The sequence below is a fragment of the Merops nubicus genome, unplaced genomic scaffold (assembly GCF_000691845.1).
Source record: "Merops nubicus isolate BGI_N331 unplaced genomic scaffold, ASM69184v1 scaffold4273, whole genome shotgun sequence".
Lineage (NCBI taxonomy): Eukaryota > Metazoa > Chordata > Aves > Coraciiformes > Meropidae > Merops > Merops nubicus.
Window position 1 is genome coordinate 663 of NW_008598192.1, and position 16,067 is coordinate 16,729.

The window sequence follows — 16,067 nt, forward strand, 5'->3', positions numbered from 1 at the left end:
CATTAGGTTTCCATGGTTACAAGCAAACTATTCATTTGAAACAAAACCAGCCATGACTTTGTGCTTTTGACAAGGGTTTCTACAGCTCTTTTCCCAGAGTTCAACCAGACGATGCCGTACTCATCATTGACCACAAAAGCACCTGAAGGTCTCTTCCTTCCTTAGGCCAGATCTCGTCCTCACACGTGGTTCATAGTGAGTTACACTCCCGTTGATGCCTTTTATTGTCCCCAGTGCTTCTTAACTATTTATTTTAGTTTTAATTATTTATTTATGTATTTATTTACCTTTCGAGTCAGTCAGTGGAGGAATCTTTGGTAGTTTGTTTTTAAATGTCCATTTTACAAAGACTCTTTCTTCATGCCAGTGCCTGGTGAATCTTTTGTAGCCTCTGCCAGGATAAGGTCACCTCTGATGACTTAAGACAGACATGAGGATGATAACTGGGATGAGTCGTATATGTGCTAATGTCCCAACAGCACCTGATCGTAAATCTACAAAAAAGGGGGAAAAAGGAGAATTAAAGAGCTGCCCAGACACAGTCACCATCACTACAAGGCTTAGAACGTCCAGGGCTTGGTCACCGTGACCTGTCCTGCACACCAGCGTGGAGGGAACTGCAGAGGACAAGGGGGTGATGCTCACCAGGGCTCTCTGCTCATCCCACCAAGTGCCACCAACCTCCCCTGACAGAACCCTGGTCTCTGTAGGGCCAGTGCTCTGCAAGGTCACCTCCTACCAAGAGGGGATGAGAAGAGTGTTGGCCAACAGAGTGAAGCAGGAGATGTTGGGATAAAAAAAAAAAACACAAACCTGGCTGTGTGGCTAAGGTCTGTACTGTAATCTCAAAATCCCAGCATGGTGGGGTTGGGAGGGACCTCTGGAGATAATCTCATCCAACCCCCTGCTCCAGCAGCTCACCCACAGCAGGGTGCCCAGGGTCACAGCCAGGTGGGTTTGGGATCTCTCCAGAGCAGGAGACTCCACAGCCTCTCTGGGCAGCTGCTCCAGGCTCTGACACCCTCACACCAAAGAAATTTGGACACGAGGAGGTGAAGGGATGAAAGAAGGTCCACAGGGGATCACAACACTCATATTCATTAATTTCATGTTCTTTGGACCCACCCAACCCATGGCTCTCGCCTCCACCATCAGCCTTTCACTGGCACCTCTGCTAAAGCAGCATCTCCCTGTCTCAATAAGGACATTTGGACTCCAGGGCTAACTTCCAAGGACAACATTTCACTTTAAGCCTCTCTAGCTGAACTGAGAAATATATTGTTCTCCTGCAGAAAACCCTTTTCAGAAGTTGTCTCAGATTTATAACCCCAAGAAGCAATTTGCTCTCCCCCACGTGTGGAAGAGCCACTTACTGTTGGCTGGTTGGTCTGATTTCATACACTCTCCTTCCACAATTGAGACATCATCAATAGCAATATCACCTTCAATGCCAGGGCCTCGGATCCCTTCAAATATGAGCTGGGAAAAAAAAAAAATCAAGGATGAGAAGATCAGAGGGTGAGAAATGGAAAATGTTTGCACGGTGTTCAACGACATCAACAAGCTCAAAAGAATTTACAAACACTTTCTACAGCCTAGAAAAACACAACCCAAGTTTGCAGACACTCCTAAGGTGGACACAGAGGATGTGTGAGCTGTGGAGGCTTTTACCCCTCAGAATGAGCTGAAAACAGGCAGAGCTGCTGATCATCTCCCTGGTGTCTCCAGGTCTCTGCCACTGCAACTCTACAGTTTCTCCAAGTACAATATTTCTGGAGCAATGAGTAGGATTAAACAGAAGAAAAGTTTTAAAGAGGTTTTGGGTGTTTTTCCCCAAAGCTCCTGGCACCCAGAGCGAGTGGCAGAGACACAGCTTGAAGAAGAGCATCTGCAATGTGTTGGAGGATTGTGGCACCCACTCAACCACAGACTACGGGAAAACACACAGGAGCCAGAAAAACTCCATGGAAAAATGAGGGTTCTGGCTTGAGGGTGGCCCAGCCAGTCCCTCCAAACCCAAATCCCATGGGTTGGACATCTCCTGACCCATGAAAGCCTGGGAGAAACCTCTCAGGAGCTGAGATGGTGTCCTTTCACCCACCCTGCAAAGATAAATCCATCACAGGGGGCTGGGAAGGGACAACGTTTGACCTGGATCTCCTGAGATCACCTGGGTGGATTTTAACCTCCCAGATCTCCTGACATGGCAGGAATTGGTGACAGCGACTTTTCTGACTTTTCTCTTGCCCCTTTTAGTGGCTCACATTGAGCAGCTTTGATTCCTTCTAGGAAGAGTTCTGTATTTACCAGAGGACACCGTGATGTGCCATATCCCAGAGAGGGGCAGGGCAGAGATTTTATTCCTCTTTAAGACCTTAACCTCTGCTAAATGGCTGCCTGTGACTTCAAAAATCACAGTTTCTCCTTTCCCTTTTTTCCCCACTTTGAAATAGTTTGGGTTAACTTGGATGACAAGGTTTTTTTCACTTTAATCTGTGGCAATATCTGCCTGAAATTCAACAAATGCTTTAAGGGGTGGCTGTGGCACTACTGGAGACATTAACTCTTGCGGGTGGAGTCACTTTGAAAAAAAGTCTGGAGCAAAATGAGAAATGAGAAGTAAACAGCCCAGGCCCTGGGAGGTGAGTCTAAATCACAGGGGTCCAGTAGCGAGTCCACCTGATGAGTATCACCCAAGGATCACGTCACAACAGTGCACGATGCCACCAAACTGCTCTGCCCTTCTGAAGAGGGCATGACCCTCAACCTTGGCCAGAGCCACATCTTGTCCTTTTGCTCAGCTGAGCAGTGTGGGACAAGCAACAGTTAAAAATCCAGAGTGCTGAATGGAGTATCCATGGAGAAAACCCTAAGCTAGTCTTGTTGAGGAACATCCCTGCCCGTGGTAGGGAGGTTAGATTAGATGATCTCTAAGGTCCCTTTCAACCTAAGCCAGTCTATGATGCTCTGAAAACATGAACAGAAGGGCACAAAGTGACAGGGTAAGGGGTAACCGCTTTGAACTGAAAAAGGGAACATTTAGATTAGAGATTAGGAAAAAAATTCTTCACTCTGAGGGTGGTGAGACCGTGGCCCAGGTTGCCCAGGGAAGCTGTGGATGCTCCATCACTTGAGGTGCTCAATACCAGGCTGGATGGGGCTTTGAGCAATCTGCCCATGGCAAGGGCATTGAAATGAGATGATCTTTCAGGTCTCTCCCAACCCAACCCAACCCATCCTAGGACCCCATCCCTCGCAGGTGCCTGACCCTGCAGCAGCCAGATGGCAATAGCAGGCAGGTATCTACAGCCTGCCAGTTGTGTCCTGAGCCAGAGATTAGGACAGTTGTGTCCTAAACCTGAGCTGGGAGCAATAAATCACAACAAAAGCTGCTTTTGGAGCAGGAGACTCCACCAGTATTTTACTAAAGTGTGAGACTGCAGGTTAATTACTATAAAAAGGTGGATATTAATGCAGCAGGGAACTGTAATTGGGAAAACAGCAAGTTTTTCCATAATTTACCCTGCTGGCTGAAAACAGGGTCTCAGACAATTATCCCTCTGACAATTTTTTGACTCTCTGATGATGGGGAGTATTCAGCTCTAGAGGAAAACCTCCTCTCCTCCCCCAAAGCCAGCTTGGCCCCTGCTCCTCGGCAGCAGGCACAGAACCAGTCGACGGAGTTTCAAATCAAATCTTTCCCCACAATGAAAAACAGTTTCCAAGGCAAAAGGACTCTATACAAAGACAAGGGCCAACGTTTAATTAAAATCTGCCTTTGGCAGGGTCTTTAATGGGCCTGGGAGCTGGGTTGCTCTCAGCCAGCTTGGCCACACGCTCCAAACAAATCACTGCAGAGCAGTGTTGGCAGCACAGGGCTCCAGCCAGGCTGCACCTCCCAGCTCCCTGCAGGAGGGGCCAGATGATCACCAGCCCCCATCAGCATCCCCAAAACCCATCAGCTACACAGCCCTGACTTTGCAAAGCTGTTGTTTGAAATACAGGGGAGAATCCAGGGGGTTACATGCGTGGAAAAGGCTGCTCAGCTCTCTGAACAGGGGTATTTTATGGCAGGAAAGGTTGGACTAGATGATCCTTGAGGTCCCTTCCAACCTGGTCCTCTAGGACCATGGAATGGAACTCAGCTCCTACAGCAGAGTTACCCCCAGTGTCTAGGGGTGATTGACCTGGCAGTGTTGGGCTAACTTGGTCCACAAGGTCCCTTCCAACTAAAATGATTCACTCTGTGCTTCTTCAGACAGACTTTACCCTCCTGGCCAGTCTCCTAGTGACAAGTGGAGGGGAGCCTCACGAATGCCCACAGCCAGAGAGCGTGCCAACAAGAGTGTCCAGGGCTGTGAAATCCCCATGGCCCAGCAGGGTCATGTACTTCAGGGCAGGTCAGATCCTCTCAAGCCAAAAACATCTCTGACCCAAGGAGGTGTCCAGAAAAGTGAAGGTGGTGGGAGTGCTCCTGTTCCCCTCTGAGCCAACACTGACACCTTCCGAGATGCCCGCATGGCACACAGCACTTCCACGTGCTCTCTTTGAGCTCTTATTTTTTTATTTTTAATTTTAAAACACTTAATAAGTGCCTATCACACCGAGATAGCTTTCATGCAACAATTTTCCTGATCCAAAGCACTGCAGTCCTCTCAGTTCTCTGTGACAGAGGCTTTGTTATATATCACAGACACTGGGAAGGTATAAAACAAGCCCAGGCTGCACTTTTGCCCACATAAATTAACCTATAAAAAGTTCTAATTTCTGTGTCAGTGTACTGTTTTACTGCACAGATTCACTTCAATTCCCTCTCCTTAAATTTAACTGGGAGGTTTATATTCTCTCCTACTTAGACTCCTAAATGGAAAATAAAGTTTGCTCGATGCAAGGGCTGCTAAAAAAGTAATTTAAGGTTCATACTCCTCTGACATTTATTTGTTATATTTGTGCAGAGCTTCATGGCCTTACATTCATTTTATGCTGAAGCTTTTAAACACAACAATGTAAAAGGTGAAAAATCCCCAAGCAGAGCAGTTTGCATTTTGTGTCCCAGCAAGTGGAACCAGTGAACACGGTTTGTAAGGCAACGTGACGGGCACTAGGAGAAGATGGGACCTTTTCTGGAGACACAGAGGTGGGCTGATGCTCAGACTCCACGGTGGAAGGAGCACCCTGGGTCCCAGGAGCTGCTGGCTGTAGCCTCTGGCTGCTCTGCCAACCCTTCACTCTGAGTGGCCCCAGCAATGCAGACACCCCAGCGTGTCCTTCCACCCCAACCCACCTCTGGTTGGTGGAGACCCCACCCCTGGAGGGGTTTCCAAGCCGTGGAGATGTGGTGCTGGGGGACACAGGGCAGTGGGGACCTCGCAGGGCTGGGGGAATGTTGAACTCAATGATCTTACAGGTCTTTTCCAACCAAGATGATTCTAGGATTCTATTATTCTGTTGAGACACTAAAGAACTTTTCTCTCCTTCACTTTTCAGCCTTCTTTGACTTATCCTGACTTCACCAGTGCAAAACTCACTGCCCTGATCAGCTCCCTGGCACCTGCCCCCTGCTCTGAGGGTGCTTTAACACTCATCTTTCTTCCCCACATTCCTCCTCCCCAGTTCTGCCACTTCAGCCCACTCAGACCCCCTGTAACTTCACATACCCCTCCTTCCATTTGCCTCTGACTGCCCCCATGCAACGCTTCTGCAACCACCTATATCCACTCACCTCCCTCCTGTCACTGCCCCTCATGCATGGAAATAAAGCCAGGGGGTCAGGATCAGGAATTACCCTAAAGGGAATCCCAACCTGCACCCTTTGACTTGCACTGAAGGACTCTTTTCCCCCCAAACCATTCTCTCCCTCAGGGGACCTGGAGGTGAGAGAGAGGGGACAGAGGAGCTTGGAGAACTTTGCACCACAGTGTCCAGCTTGTGACTCTCATCACCCCCAAGGATTCTCCCAGCCCCCAACACACAAGGGCTTGGCTCGTGCCAGCTGCTTGTTTGGGTCTGTTCCAGTCACAAACAGCTCACAGCATGACTGGGAACTGCCCACCCCAGTCTACCAGCACCAGACCAGAAGTGAAATGTGTGAAAACCTGTCATCCTCTGCACGTGCCCAAGGGATGGGGCTCTGCTCTACCAGGAGCTCTGTGTGGGCACCTCCTGCTTTGGTACCTGCCAGCAGAGAGTAAGAGCTCTCTCCTCTTTCTGCACAAAACACATGGATTTCAAAAGACCCCTAACCCAGGAGCTCTACACAAAATATTCCTCCACAGGAAGTCTTTTATTTTTTATTCCAGTTGTTAATCTGGAATAAAAAAAAAGTCTTTTATCTCTGTTACCAGCATCTTCTGACAATGGAAAGAGTTTTTGTCTTCAAGCTGCTGTGCTGCCACCACAACATGCCAGGGAGCTCTGTGGTGTTCACCTATTCAAAGCAAGGAAAGCAAAACTACCTCTCCATGAAGCAGCTTTCAGTGGTGAAATGAAGCTGGGAGCTCCTGAGTCAGAAGGAAAAGGGTCAACTCAGACAGGCCCCCCACCCCCAACCCCAAATCCTCCCGCTCCCGGCGTGCAGAGCTGAAGCCATTACCTGAAATGAAGTTGGGGGGTTTATATTGACCCGGGCTTGGTTCCAGTGCTGTCCCTTGTTTCCACTTGAAGACCACAAGGGGTTCTCTATGGCAGTCTGACCTTTCAGCCGCAGGTAAACGTTCAAGCTTCCTAGAAGAGGGGTGGAGAACTGGAGTTGGTGATCTCAGCTCTGCTGGAGCAGAGATGCTGGGCTGGGGACAGCAGCAGCCCCCTGCTCACCCCTCTTCCCATTTTAGGTGGGCTTCTGCTGGCTCGGAGTGGGTGTGGTGTGGTTTTGGTTGTCAGTTCCACAACTTTTGAAGCTAGGGTGGCAACCTGGGCAGGCAGGGCAGGCACGGCACCCATTGCTCCCTGCCCCTCAGCAAGGACAGGAGCCTGAGGTGGGCAAAAGGGAATTTTTCTGGGCTTTAGTGCAAACGAGGCATTTACAACCCCCTTACCCAAGGATAAATAAGCAACTTGGTTGCTTCATGCTTAGCTCTTGCTTATGAAGACTGTCCAGCTTTGTTTACTCTGCATTTAACTGAGTTCCATGGAGCCTGGAAAATCCAGCTCAGGCATAGATGTGACATCCCTGCTCCTGCTAAAGAGTCGTTTTGGAGGGCAACACAATCTGCAGAGTTAAAATCATCTCAGGGAGTCCTTCAGTGTGGAGAAAAACCCTACAAGACCTCAGTCTTTGCCCACTGTTGGCCATTAACTAACTGGTTCCAGCACAGACATTACTTGCAAGAGGTAACAGGTCATTGCATTCAGCAACTGCTCTCTGGTTAACCCATCTCAAACCATCAACAGGAACCAGACTGTCCTGGTGCACCAAGAGACAGCAAATGTATCCACTTCAGTTATCTGGGTCCAGGAATTCACCAAATTGGGAGATTTTGCTTCTCCTTGCCCACCAGTGTTATCTGCAGACGTGTGGGGCAGTGGTGGCCTTGTCCTGTGGGAACCACTGCATTTGCCTCTGTCTGGGGAAGTTCAGACAGCCAAGTGCACACAAAACTACTGGGGTTTTTTTAGGGTGTCAGGCGTGGGAGCTGAGAACCTCACACAAATCACATTTGCAAGGAAACCTCTCAGATCTGAGGCAGCTCCAAAGAATGGAGAAGCAAATATTCCCACCACGGTTCCTTCACCAGGGGGCCCAGAATGAGGCCACACATGTTCTTACCTTAAGGGGGCCTACAGGAAAGCTGGGGAGGGACTTTTTTTAGGATGTTGGGTATTGATAGGACTAGGGGGAATGGAGCAAAACTAGGAGGTAGATACAGATTAGATGTTAGGAAGAAGTTCTTCACCATGAGAATAGTGAAACCCTGGAACAGGTTTCCCAGGGAGGTGGTGGAAGCCCCACCCCTGGAAGCTTTTAAAGCCAGGCTGGGTGGAGCTCTGAGCGACCTGATCTAGTGGGAGATGTCCCTGCCTGTGGCAGGGAGGTTGGAACTGGGTGATCCTTCAGGTTCCTTCCAACCCTGACAATTCTGTGACTCTGTGTTTGAAGGAGGTGGGGGACGTGGTGCTGGCCAGAGTGCCCGGGCAGCACCAAGTCTCTCACATGCCTCCCACTGCAGCAGTTTGGTGTTCAAACCCTGGGGAAGGTGGCACCTCACAAGGACATTCTGTCTCTGCCTACGTGCATGCTGCTGGGTCAAACAGAAAGACCTGGAACAGAAAGGACCTGGAGGAGGGAAAGGTTCAGGAGGTCCAACCCCTGCAGGGAGCAGGGACACCTGCAGCTAGAGCAGGGTGCTCAGAGCCCTGGCCAACCTCCTCTGGGATGGTTCCAGGGATGGGGCAGCGACCACCTCTCTGGGCAGCCTGGGCCAGGGGCTCACCACCCTCAGCAGACAAAATTTCTTCCTTATATATCATCTCAATCTCCTTCTTTTAGTTTCAAACCATCCCCCCTTGTCCTGTCACACCAGACCTTGCTCAAAAGTCTGTCCACAGCTTTCTGACCTTGAAGTCCTGGAGGGCCACCAGAAGGTCCCCCCAGAGCCTTCTCCTCTCCAGGCTCAACAACCCAAACACTCTCAGGCTGGCTTCCCAGCAGAGGGGTTCCCATGTCACTCAACTCCAACAGTTCTCCCTTCCTTCCTATCTGCTTCTCTCCAAGGCTTTAACAGCTGTGCTGATCTATGCTCTGAAGAGAGGCAAAGTCTTACACAAGACTACTTAAAGCTACAAACTAGATTCCAAGATAATGCTGCTTTTATAGAAGACAAAAAGCAACGCCCGTGTCAAGCAAGGGGTGGATTGCTGGTTAATTGTTTGTGCAATTTGATCTAACCCATGCCTCAGGGCTGCCTGGAATAACTGAATTATTTAGGCAGGAAAAGCCTGTAATTGCATCACTGCTGAGGTTACAGAGGCTTGAGATTGTCCACAGCATCCTCAGCCTCTCTGTGTTATGGAATTTCTTCAGATTAATAACAGAATGATAGCAGTCTAACTTAAAATACAACATAGCCATTACCAGGTATCCAGGAGGCCCTATGGTGGCCTTCCAGTACCTAAAAGGAGCCTGCAGGAACCATGAGGAGGGACTCTTGATCAGGGAGTGTAGTGATAGGATGATGGGTAATGGTTTCAAACTGAATGAAGGGTGATTTAGATAAGATATTAGGAAGAAACTCTTCACTGTGAGGGTGGTGAGACACTGGAGCAGGTTGCCCAGGGAAGCTGTGGTTGCTCCATCCCTGGAAATGTCTAAGACAAGGCTGGATGGGGCTTTGAACAACCTGCTCTAGAGGGAGGTGTCTCTCCCCAGGGCAGGGGGTTGGAACTAGATTATCTTTCATGTCCTTTCCAACCCAAACCATCCTGTGATTCTCTTTTACAACATGCTCAGTCATTGCCTGCATGTTGCTCAGTGTGGACGTACCTGCCTGACCCTCATGGCTGGACAGCCACACTGCTCCCCAAAACATCACTGAGAACTTCACTAATGACACCTACAAGAGATGCTGATCTTTGAAATCCTTCCAATCAGGTTCTGGAAAAGTTGCACAGAGGGGCTGAAGCTCAGGGGGCGGATGGGTTGGAGAAAGGGATCACCCTGAGATGTCCCCAGCAAGAATCCACCTAAACATTTCCAAACTCCTTCAAACTCTAGACAAAGGGGTGATGAAGAGACTCTTGGAGCAGCAGACAAAACCAGTGGGGGCAGAAGTAACGACTGTGGATTGAGGAATGGAGTTTGCTTTGTGACAGCACCCTGTGGAGATGTCACCAGCTGCCACACGGAGGTGGCACTTGGAGTGCTCCTCACCGTGCCAGCACAACCAGCTCTCCTGATAGCACGTTCTGCTCCCACTCTTTGCTTTGTGATGGCTCTCTAGTGACAAGGAAAATCACTGCTTTTGCAGCATCCATTAGAAATGTCCCATTTTGGGGGGTAGATGGAAAAAAAAAAATCCAAAATACAGATTATTTTGATGGTGACAGCTCAAATGGAACCACAACCTTGTTCTGTCTCAATGCAGAGACACAATAAGGACAGTGGCTTTTCATTCTCTTCTCCCCCAACAACAGCTCCTTGTTTGGTGCAAATCAACTAACAGAAGCTTCTGTTTGTCCTCTGCTTTAGGGACACCCCAGCTCCTCCTCCTGCAGGGTATGGGGGGAGCACACAGGGCTCCCTTGGCAGGGTTAGCTCTCTGTGATCTGTCAGGAGCTACAAGGTGACTTGCAAGTAAGAACCATCAATTTCAGGTAAAGAAGCACTTTTATCTTCCTCCATCTAGCTGCCACAGCATGGATGTAGCTCCTTGTTTATCTCATCAGAGCTGGGCTAAGTGCTCATCTCAAACCCCTGCTCTGCTCCCTGCAAAGACTCCCAAACACGTCTCCTTATCTCTACCAACATTTTCAGCCTCTTTCCCAGAGACACTGAAGATCTGAGCAGCAAGCACAGAAGCTGAGCTGGATGAACTGGTAGGATGGGTTATTTTTTTCCAATAGAAGCACGAATTGGTGTCACTGGGCTCACTCATTTTTAAGAAGAGAGGATGAATTATCTTTCCCTTAAGCCTTCAAGACCAGTCCACACCCACAGAGCATCGCTCCAGGATGATATTCCAGTTTATTAGGGATTTTTCAAAACCTTGTTGGAGATACAGAAGGATTTTGATGAGCACCAAAACTGTTTTGGAAGAAAAGTACTTTGCCACTGAGACATGGGAAAAATCACCCTGATGCTGCTTGGAAATCTGGATACTGATAACGAGGGGAAACAAAGAAATCCTGTGGAAATGCACCAAAATCTGCTGAAAAATGATGGATGAAGCTTTGGATGGAAGCACTTTGGATGAAAAACCAAAGGTTACTGGCTATGTTCTCAGAACAAGTTGCCCCCAGGTCCAAGGAAGGAAAAGGTTGGAATTTATTTAAGCTAAATTCTCCTGAAAGACACCTCCAGTTCCCATTTAAGTCAGGTCAATCAGAAGCTGATGGTTATTCAACAGAGAGATCCTACAGCACAGAAGATCACATGCAAGGTCTCAGTTAGCAGGTCCTAGCCTGATCTTGGGAAGAAATCCAGGAGCTGGCAGCACATATAAAGCCAACAGCTGCCCTGACTGGCCGTGCTCATTCCCAAATGGGGTTAAGAAGAACCTTCTGCACGTCAGCTGCAAATTACAGAAGAGTAGGGAAGGGTCAAGGCTTCTAACAGCTTGTGATAAACCTGGCAAGTTGTTTTAGCAATAAGATTTAGAATTATCCACGGGGGATTAATCCTTAATAAAATGTAATTCTTCCAGAAAAAAAAAAAATTACCAGTTAAATACTTCCCACAGAACTGTGGAGGTTGGAGTCACCTCTGGAGGTCATTCCCTTCCAAGCCCTGCTCAGAAGATTGGTAGATCAGAGCAGGTTGCCCAGGAACACATGCAATCAGATTATGGCTATCTCCAAGGCCAGGGACTCCACAACCTCTCTGAGAAACCTGGTTAGTGCCTTCACAGATCATTATTTTTTAAAAAAATTTGCATATTATATTTGCATATTTTGATAGATATGATTTATTATATTTTTTTTTTCTCATGGTTACATAGAATTCATCATCTTTGTGGCCCTGAGCAGGACCCTCCTGACAGGAGCCTGGAGCCAGATGGGGGTTGGTCTCTTCTCCCAAGGAACAAGGGACAGGACAAGAGGAAACAGCCTCAAGTTGCCCCAGGGGAGGTTGAGGTTGGCCCTGAGGTACAATTTCTTTCCCTTGAGGGTTGCCCAGGGCTGTGCCAGGCTGCCCAGGGCAGTGGTGGAGTCCCCACCCCTGGAGGGGTTTCCAAGCCGTGGAGATGTGGTGTGAGGGACATGGAGCAGTGGGGACCTGGCAGTGCTGGGGGGACAGTTTGACTTGATCTTAAAAATCTCTTCCAGCCACAATGATTCTCTGATAAGGTTTGATTCATCTGGGCAAATCACGGTGCTACAATAACCCCTTTCCTAACCCAAAATCGTTCCAAAGACCAAAAACCTTCAAACACCCAATGAGCAACCTCATCACTATGACTATTCATACAACAATCACATGCTTGAATCACTGAAGTCTTAGAATTTCATTACTATTAGGGTTTTTCTTTTCATTACCCTCATGTGAACTATTTCAATGACAAAGTTCACATCTGGGGAATCAAATGGGATTTATTTGCTGATTTCTGAATTATCTCTTGTGCGTGTGTTGCATTCTCATGTGCTTCCTAAAATTGTGTCGTTATGAGGAATTAAAGTTGTGAATTAAGTGGATGTGTGCATGAGGATGCATTCAGACACATGGCTGATGCTGTTAATCCACTATTTTTCTGCCAGTCTGCTCTTTAAAGGCAGAACAATATGCAATTTTGTACAAGGCTCTTCAAAAGCAGCTAATTTTGATCACAAGCTGAAACGATGGGAACTCTGCTTTTTAACATGAAGGAACCAAAGTGATATTGAGCATTTTTGACAACTAGGTGTCCACATTGCCACAAAGAAATCCCACGTAGCTATGATCACTCATCATCCTCATCTCTGGGGCAGCTCCTTCAGCCATCACTGTACATGTCAAGAAATGACACAAACTGGAGTGGGTGATCTCAGCAAGAAAGCTGAGGACACAAACACTTGCTGAAAAGGTAGACCAGGAAAAAAAAAAAAAAAAAAAAAAAAAAAAAAAAAAAAAAAACAACAACCAAATTGCACCAAGGAAAAGTCACTATCTTGTGGAAAGACATCAGCCTCAGTGGCTGTTTTTCTGATCCTTCATCCCAACCTTGAGGTATTCCCGTAAAACTCTTTGACCCTTGAGGTGTGTCACTTTGCTCTTCGTTGCCACCTCCCAGGACCAGGCTCAGTTGCTTCCTTCCAGTGAGCAACCCAGCTCCTGCTGCAAGAGGAGCCAGGAGGATCCAGACCTGGGGCTGTGTTCAAGGGCTCAAGGTACAAAGACAACTGAGGAAAATGTAACTGAACTTGTCTGCTCTGCTTAAAACCTGAGATCTGCTTGGGGGCAGGTGAAGACTTTGTGAAGCAACCAGCAGAATGGACTGTGAGGATGTGCTTGCCCTTGAAATAGATATAAAAATACATTGAATTGGGTCAGCTTGGAAGAGGAAGCCTCTTGACACACCAGTAAGCACTGAGCACCCCTGGGGGATCTACAGCACTGATAAAAATGGGCTGTCTATCCTTTATACCTTCATATTTTCCCACACCTTTTTTCACACCACCTGAAGAAATTAACCCCTTGCAGATATCAATGTTTCTGTTTTCACACTCTGAAGTTTCCTGGTCAAAACCTCACGCAGACACAAAACACCTCCCAGCAGGGAGAGGGCTCCTGCTAGGAGCTGAGCAGGGGATAACCCTTTTTTTTTCTTACAGGAATTAGGACACTACAAGGGACCTCTCTGGCCAGCTCTGGTTAGAACTGCCCCTTGCAGGTGCTGGCAGTCCTCCCGTGCTTCCCTTCCACACAAGTGGATGTTTCTCCTGCTCTATTCTCAAGCTGTCTCCTGGCTTGGATCAGCACTGTTGTGGCCAGCAGGAGCAGGGCAGGGATCAATCCCCTGGACTCAGCCCTGGGGAGGCTGCACCTTGAATGCTGGGGTCAGTTTTTGGCCCCTCAATCCAAGAAGGAGCTTGAGGGGCTGGAGCATGGCCAGAAGGGCAATGAAGCTGCTGGGGAAGGGTCTAGAGCCCAAGTGTGGGGAGAAGCAGCTGAGGGAGCTGGGGGTGCTGAGCCTGGAGCAAAGGAGGCTCAGGGGAGACCTTCTGGCTCTGCACAGCTCCTGACAGGAGCCTGGAGCCAGGTGGGGGTCGGGCTCTGCTCCCAAGGAACAAGCAACAGGACAAGAGGGAATGGCCTCAAGCTGCCCCAGGGAAGGTTGAGGCTGGAGCTGAGGAAAAATTTGTTGCCCTTGAGAGTTGCCCAGGGCTGTGCCAGGCTGCCCAGGGCAGTGGTGGAGTCCTCACCCCTGTAGGGGTTTCCAAGCCGTGGAGATGTGGTGTGAGGGACACGGGGCAGTGGGGACCTGGCAGGGCTGGGGGAACAGTTGGAATCAATGATCTGAAAGGTATCTTCCAACCAAAACAACTCTACAATTGTCCCAAGGTGAAAAGAGAAGATCATTGGCTTTCTCTCACCTATGTGCTGTCCATACATGTGATAGTAGAAGCTAAAACAATAGGCTGTGTTGGTAGCTCCATAAGGATTCTTGGGAGCCACGCTGAAGACTGGGCTGACAAGTCTGGCCTTCTCTCCTTCCAGCCTGGGGCGTGACGTCTCGATGTACATGTAGAAACCTAGAGGAAAGTCCAAATGGAAACTGTTAGGTTGTGCTCTTCAAAATCCAACCCATCTACATGCAGGAACACACCAGGGCCATCAAACACCTCGATGGGATGTCACGTTCAGCTGACATCACCATGGTTTCTGGGACATGTTTCTTCTCCACTGAGCCCACGTGCTTTCCACAACTGCTTCAAAGATGTGTTTTCTACCAAGAGTAATATCAGGGCTAGCAGGTCAGGACTCCAAACAACTTCAAATCAATGGAGCATTGTATATGCACAGGAAAAGAAAAAAAAAACCTCTTTGTGATGGTGCTCAGGCTTCAGTCTCAAGGCTGCAATTTGTCCCTATAAACAATGAGCAGGGAGGACTCGTAAAATAAAGGGAAAATATCTTGATGGGAACTTTTCAAGGAACGTTTTCAATTGGCCACAACAATGGTTGTCTGAACACTCACTTTCAGAATAGAAGGCAATATTCATTTATTCTGATCCTGGGCTGTGCCCACACCAGAGATTCTATTTGCTTAATCCAACCAAGCAAACATAACGCAGTAGGATTTTTTTCCCCCCCTTTGGTAGTGCAAGTGAGGGGCACACAATAAAAGAGCATAAAAATAGCACAATAAAACCACCTCAGTACATGATAAATCCAGCACACGATGTCTGACTTTTCAAATGCAAATCCCCACTGCAGTCAAGATGAGATGCTTCAGTCAGCCGGGGGAGCAGACCCAAAATTCCACATTCCAGCAACACACGTGGTAAAAACAGGGCAAAAAAAGATCTCCCTGTGACAGCCTGAGTCCATCTAAGCTAAATGGCACAAACCAGAGGAATATTTCAAGGTGTTTGAGAATATTCCCCCACTAAACTGCAACGTGGAAGCTATCGCTTTGAAGATGGCCCAAGAGGAACACCCCCAGATGGTTGATGGCCTCAACCCCACTCATCTCACAAATCCTTGAAATACTCTTATTCTTGGAAAAAAAAATGACGTAGCTGGCCGAATTGGCTGCCCTGGCTGGGTCCTTCACGCCAAGGTTGGTGGCCATGGCCAGCCCCAGCATACCCCTGGAGCTCACCTTCCTTGGAGCCCGTGCGGTCGGCGTTGGGCCCCGTGTTGGGGGTGTATTTGGTGTCCCTGGTGGCAGTGCTTTGTTTTGTCCAGTCGAAATTGTCCGTGTCATCTTGAGTGAAAAGGCAAATGTTGCCATCCTCAAACCCACAGTGGAACTCTCCTGCCGAGGAGGAAGAGGAGTAGGAATTTAGTGGCTGAAGCTACTCGTGTCCCATGTCTTTGTCACAATACTGGTCAATTATAACAAAGACACCATGGGATGATGTTTATTAACAGCACTGGAAAATAGATGTGTAAAATAAATATCTTACATCTGTTTCTCATGTTCAGTGTATGTTTTATTTGCAATTATCTCAATAAAAAAGATATTTGGGTCATCAATCAGTGTTGGCATTAGTTGAAATTACACTGAAATCACATTATAATGTATACTACATTAAATTGTAGATTATATTATAGATTACATTATATTGTAGATTACATTATATTGTGTAGCCCCTCCTCATAAATTCAGTTGACAACTGCCTCTTCTCACCCAGCTACCATTTCTAAAAGTCTGAGAACAGGCAGCGGTGGCCATAAAACATGAATTATGGGAAAAGAAAGTGAGAAGTGA

The 16,067-nt window shown here is 48.0% G+C and overlaps 1 protein-coding gene across 1 annotated transcript in view; it reads right to left on the bottom strand.

Annotated features, from left to right (window-relative positions):
• The window catches only part of LOC103769726 (MAM domain-containing glycosylphosphatidylinositol anchor protein 2), a gene marked incomplete at its 5' end in the record, with an annotated part of 40,012 nt that continues 23,945 nt past the window's right edge, over positions 1 to 16,067 (bottom strand). The window contains 5 exons of the mRNA XM_008936952.1: positions 1 to 494; positions 1,374 to 1,479; positions 6,593 to 6,723; positions 14,224 to 14,382; positions 15,456 to 15,611. Of these exons, the coding sequence (XP_008935200.1) occupies positions 406 to 494; positions 1,374 to 1,479; positions 6,593 to 6,723; positions 14,224 to 14,382; positions 15,456 to 15,611 (641 nt within the window). The remainder of the gene's footprint in view (positions 495 to 1,373; positions 1,480 to 6,592; positions 6,724 to 14,223; positions 14,383 to 15,455; positions 15,612 to 16,067) is intronic.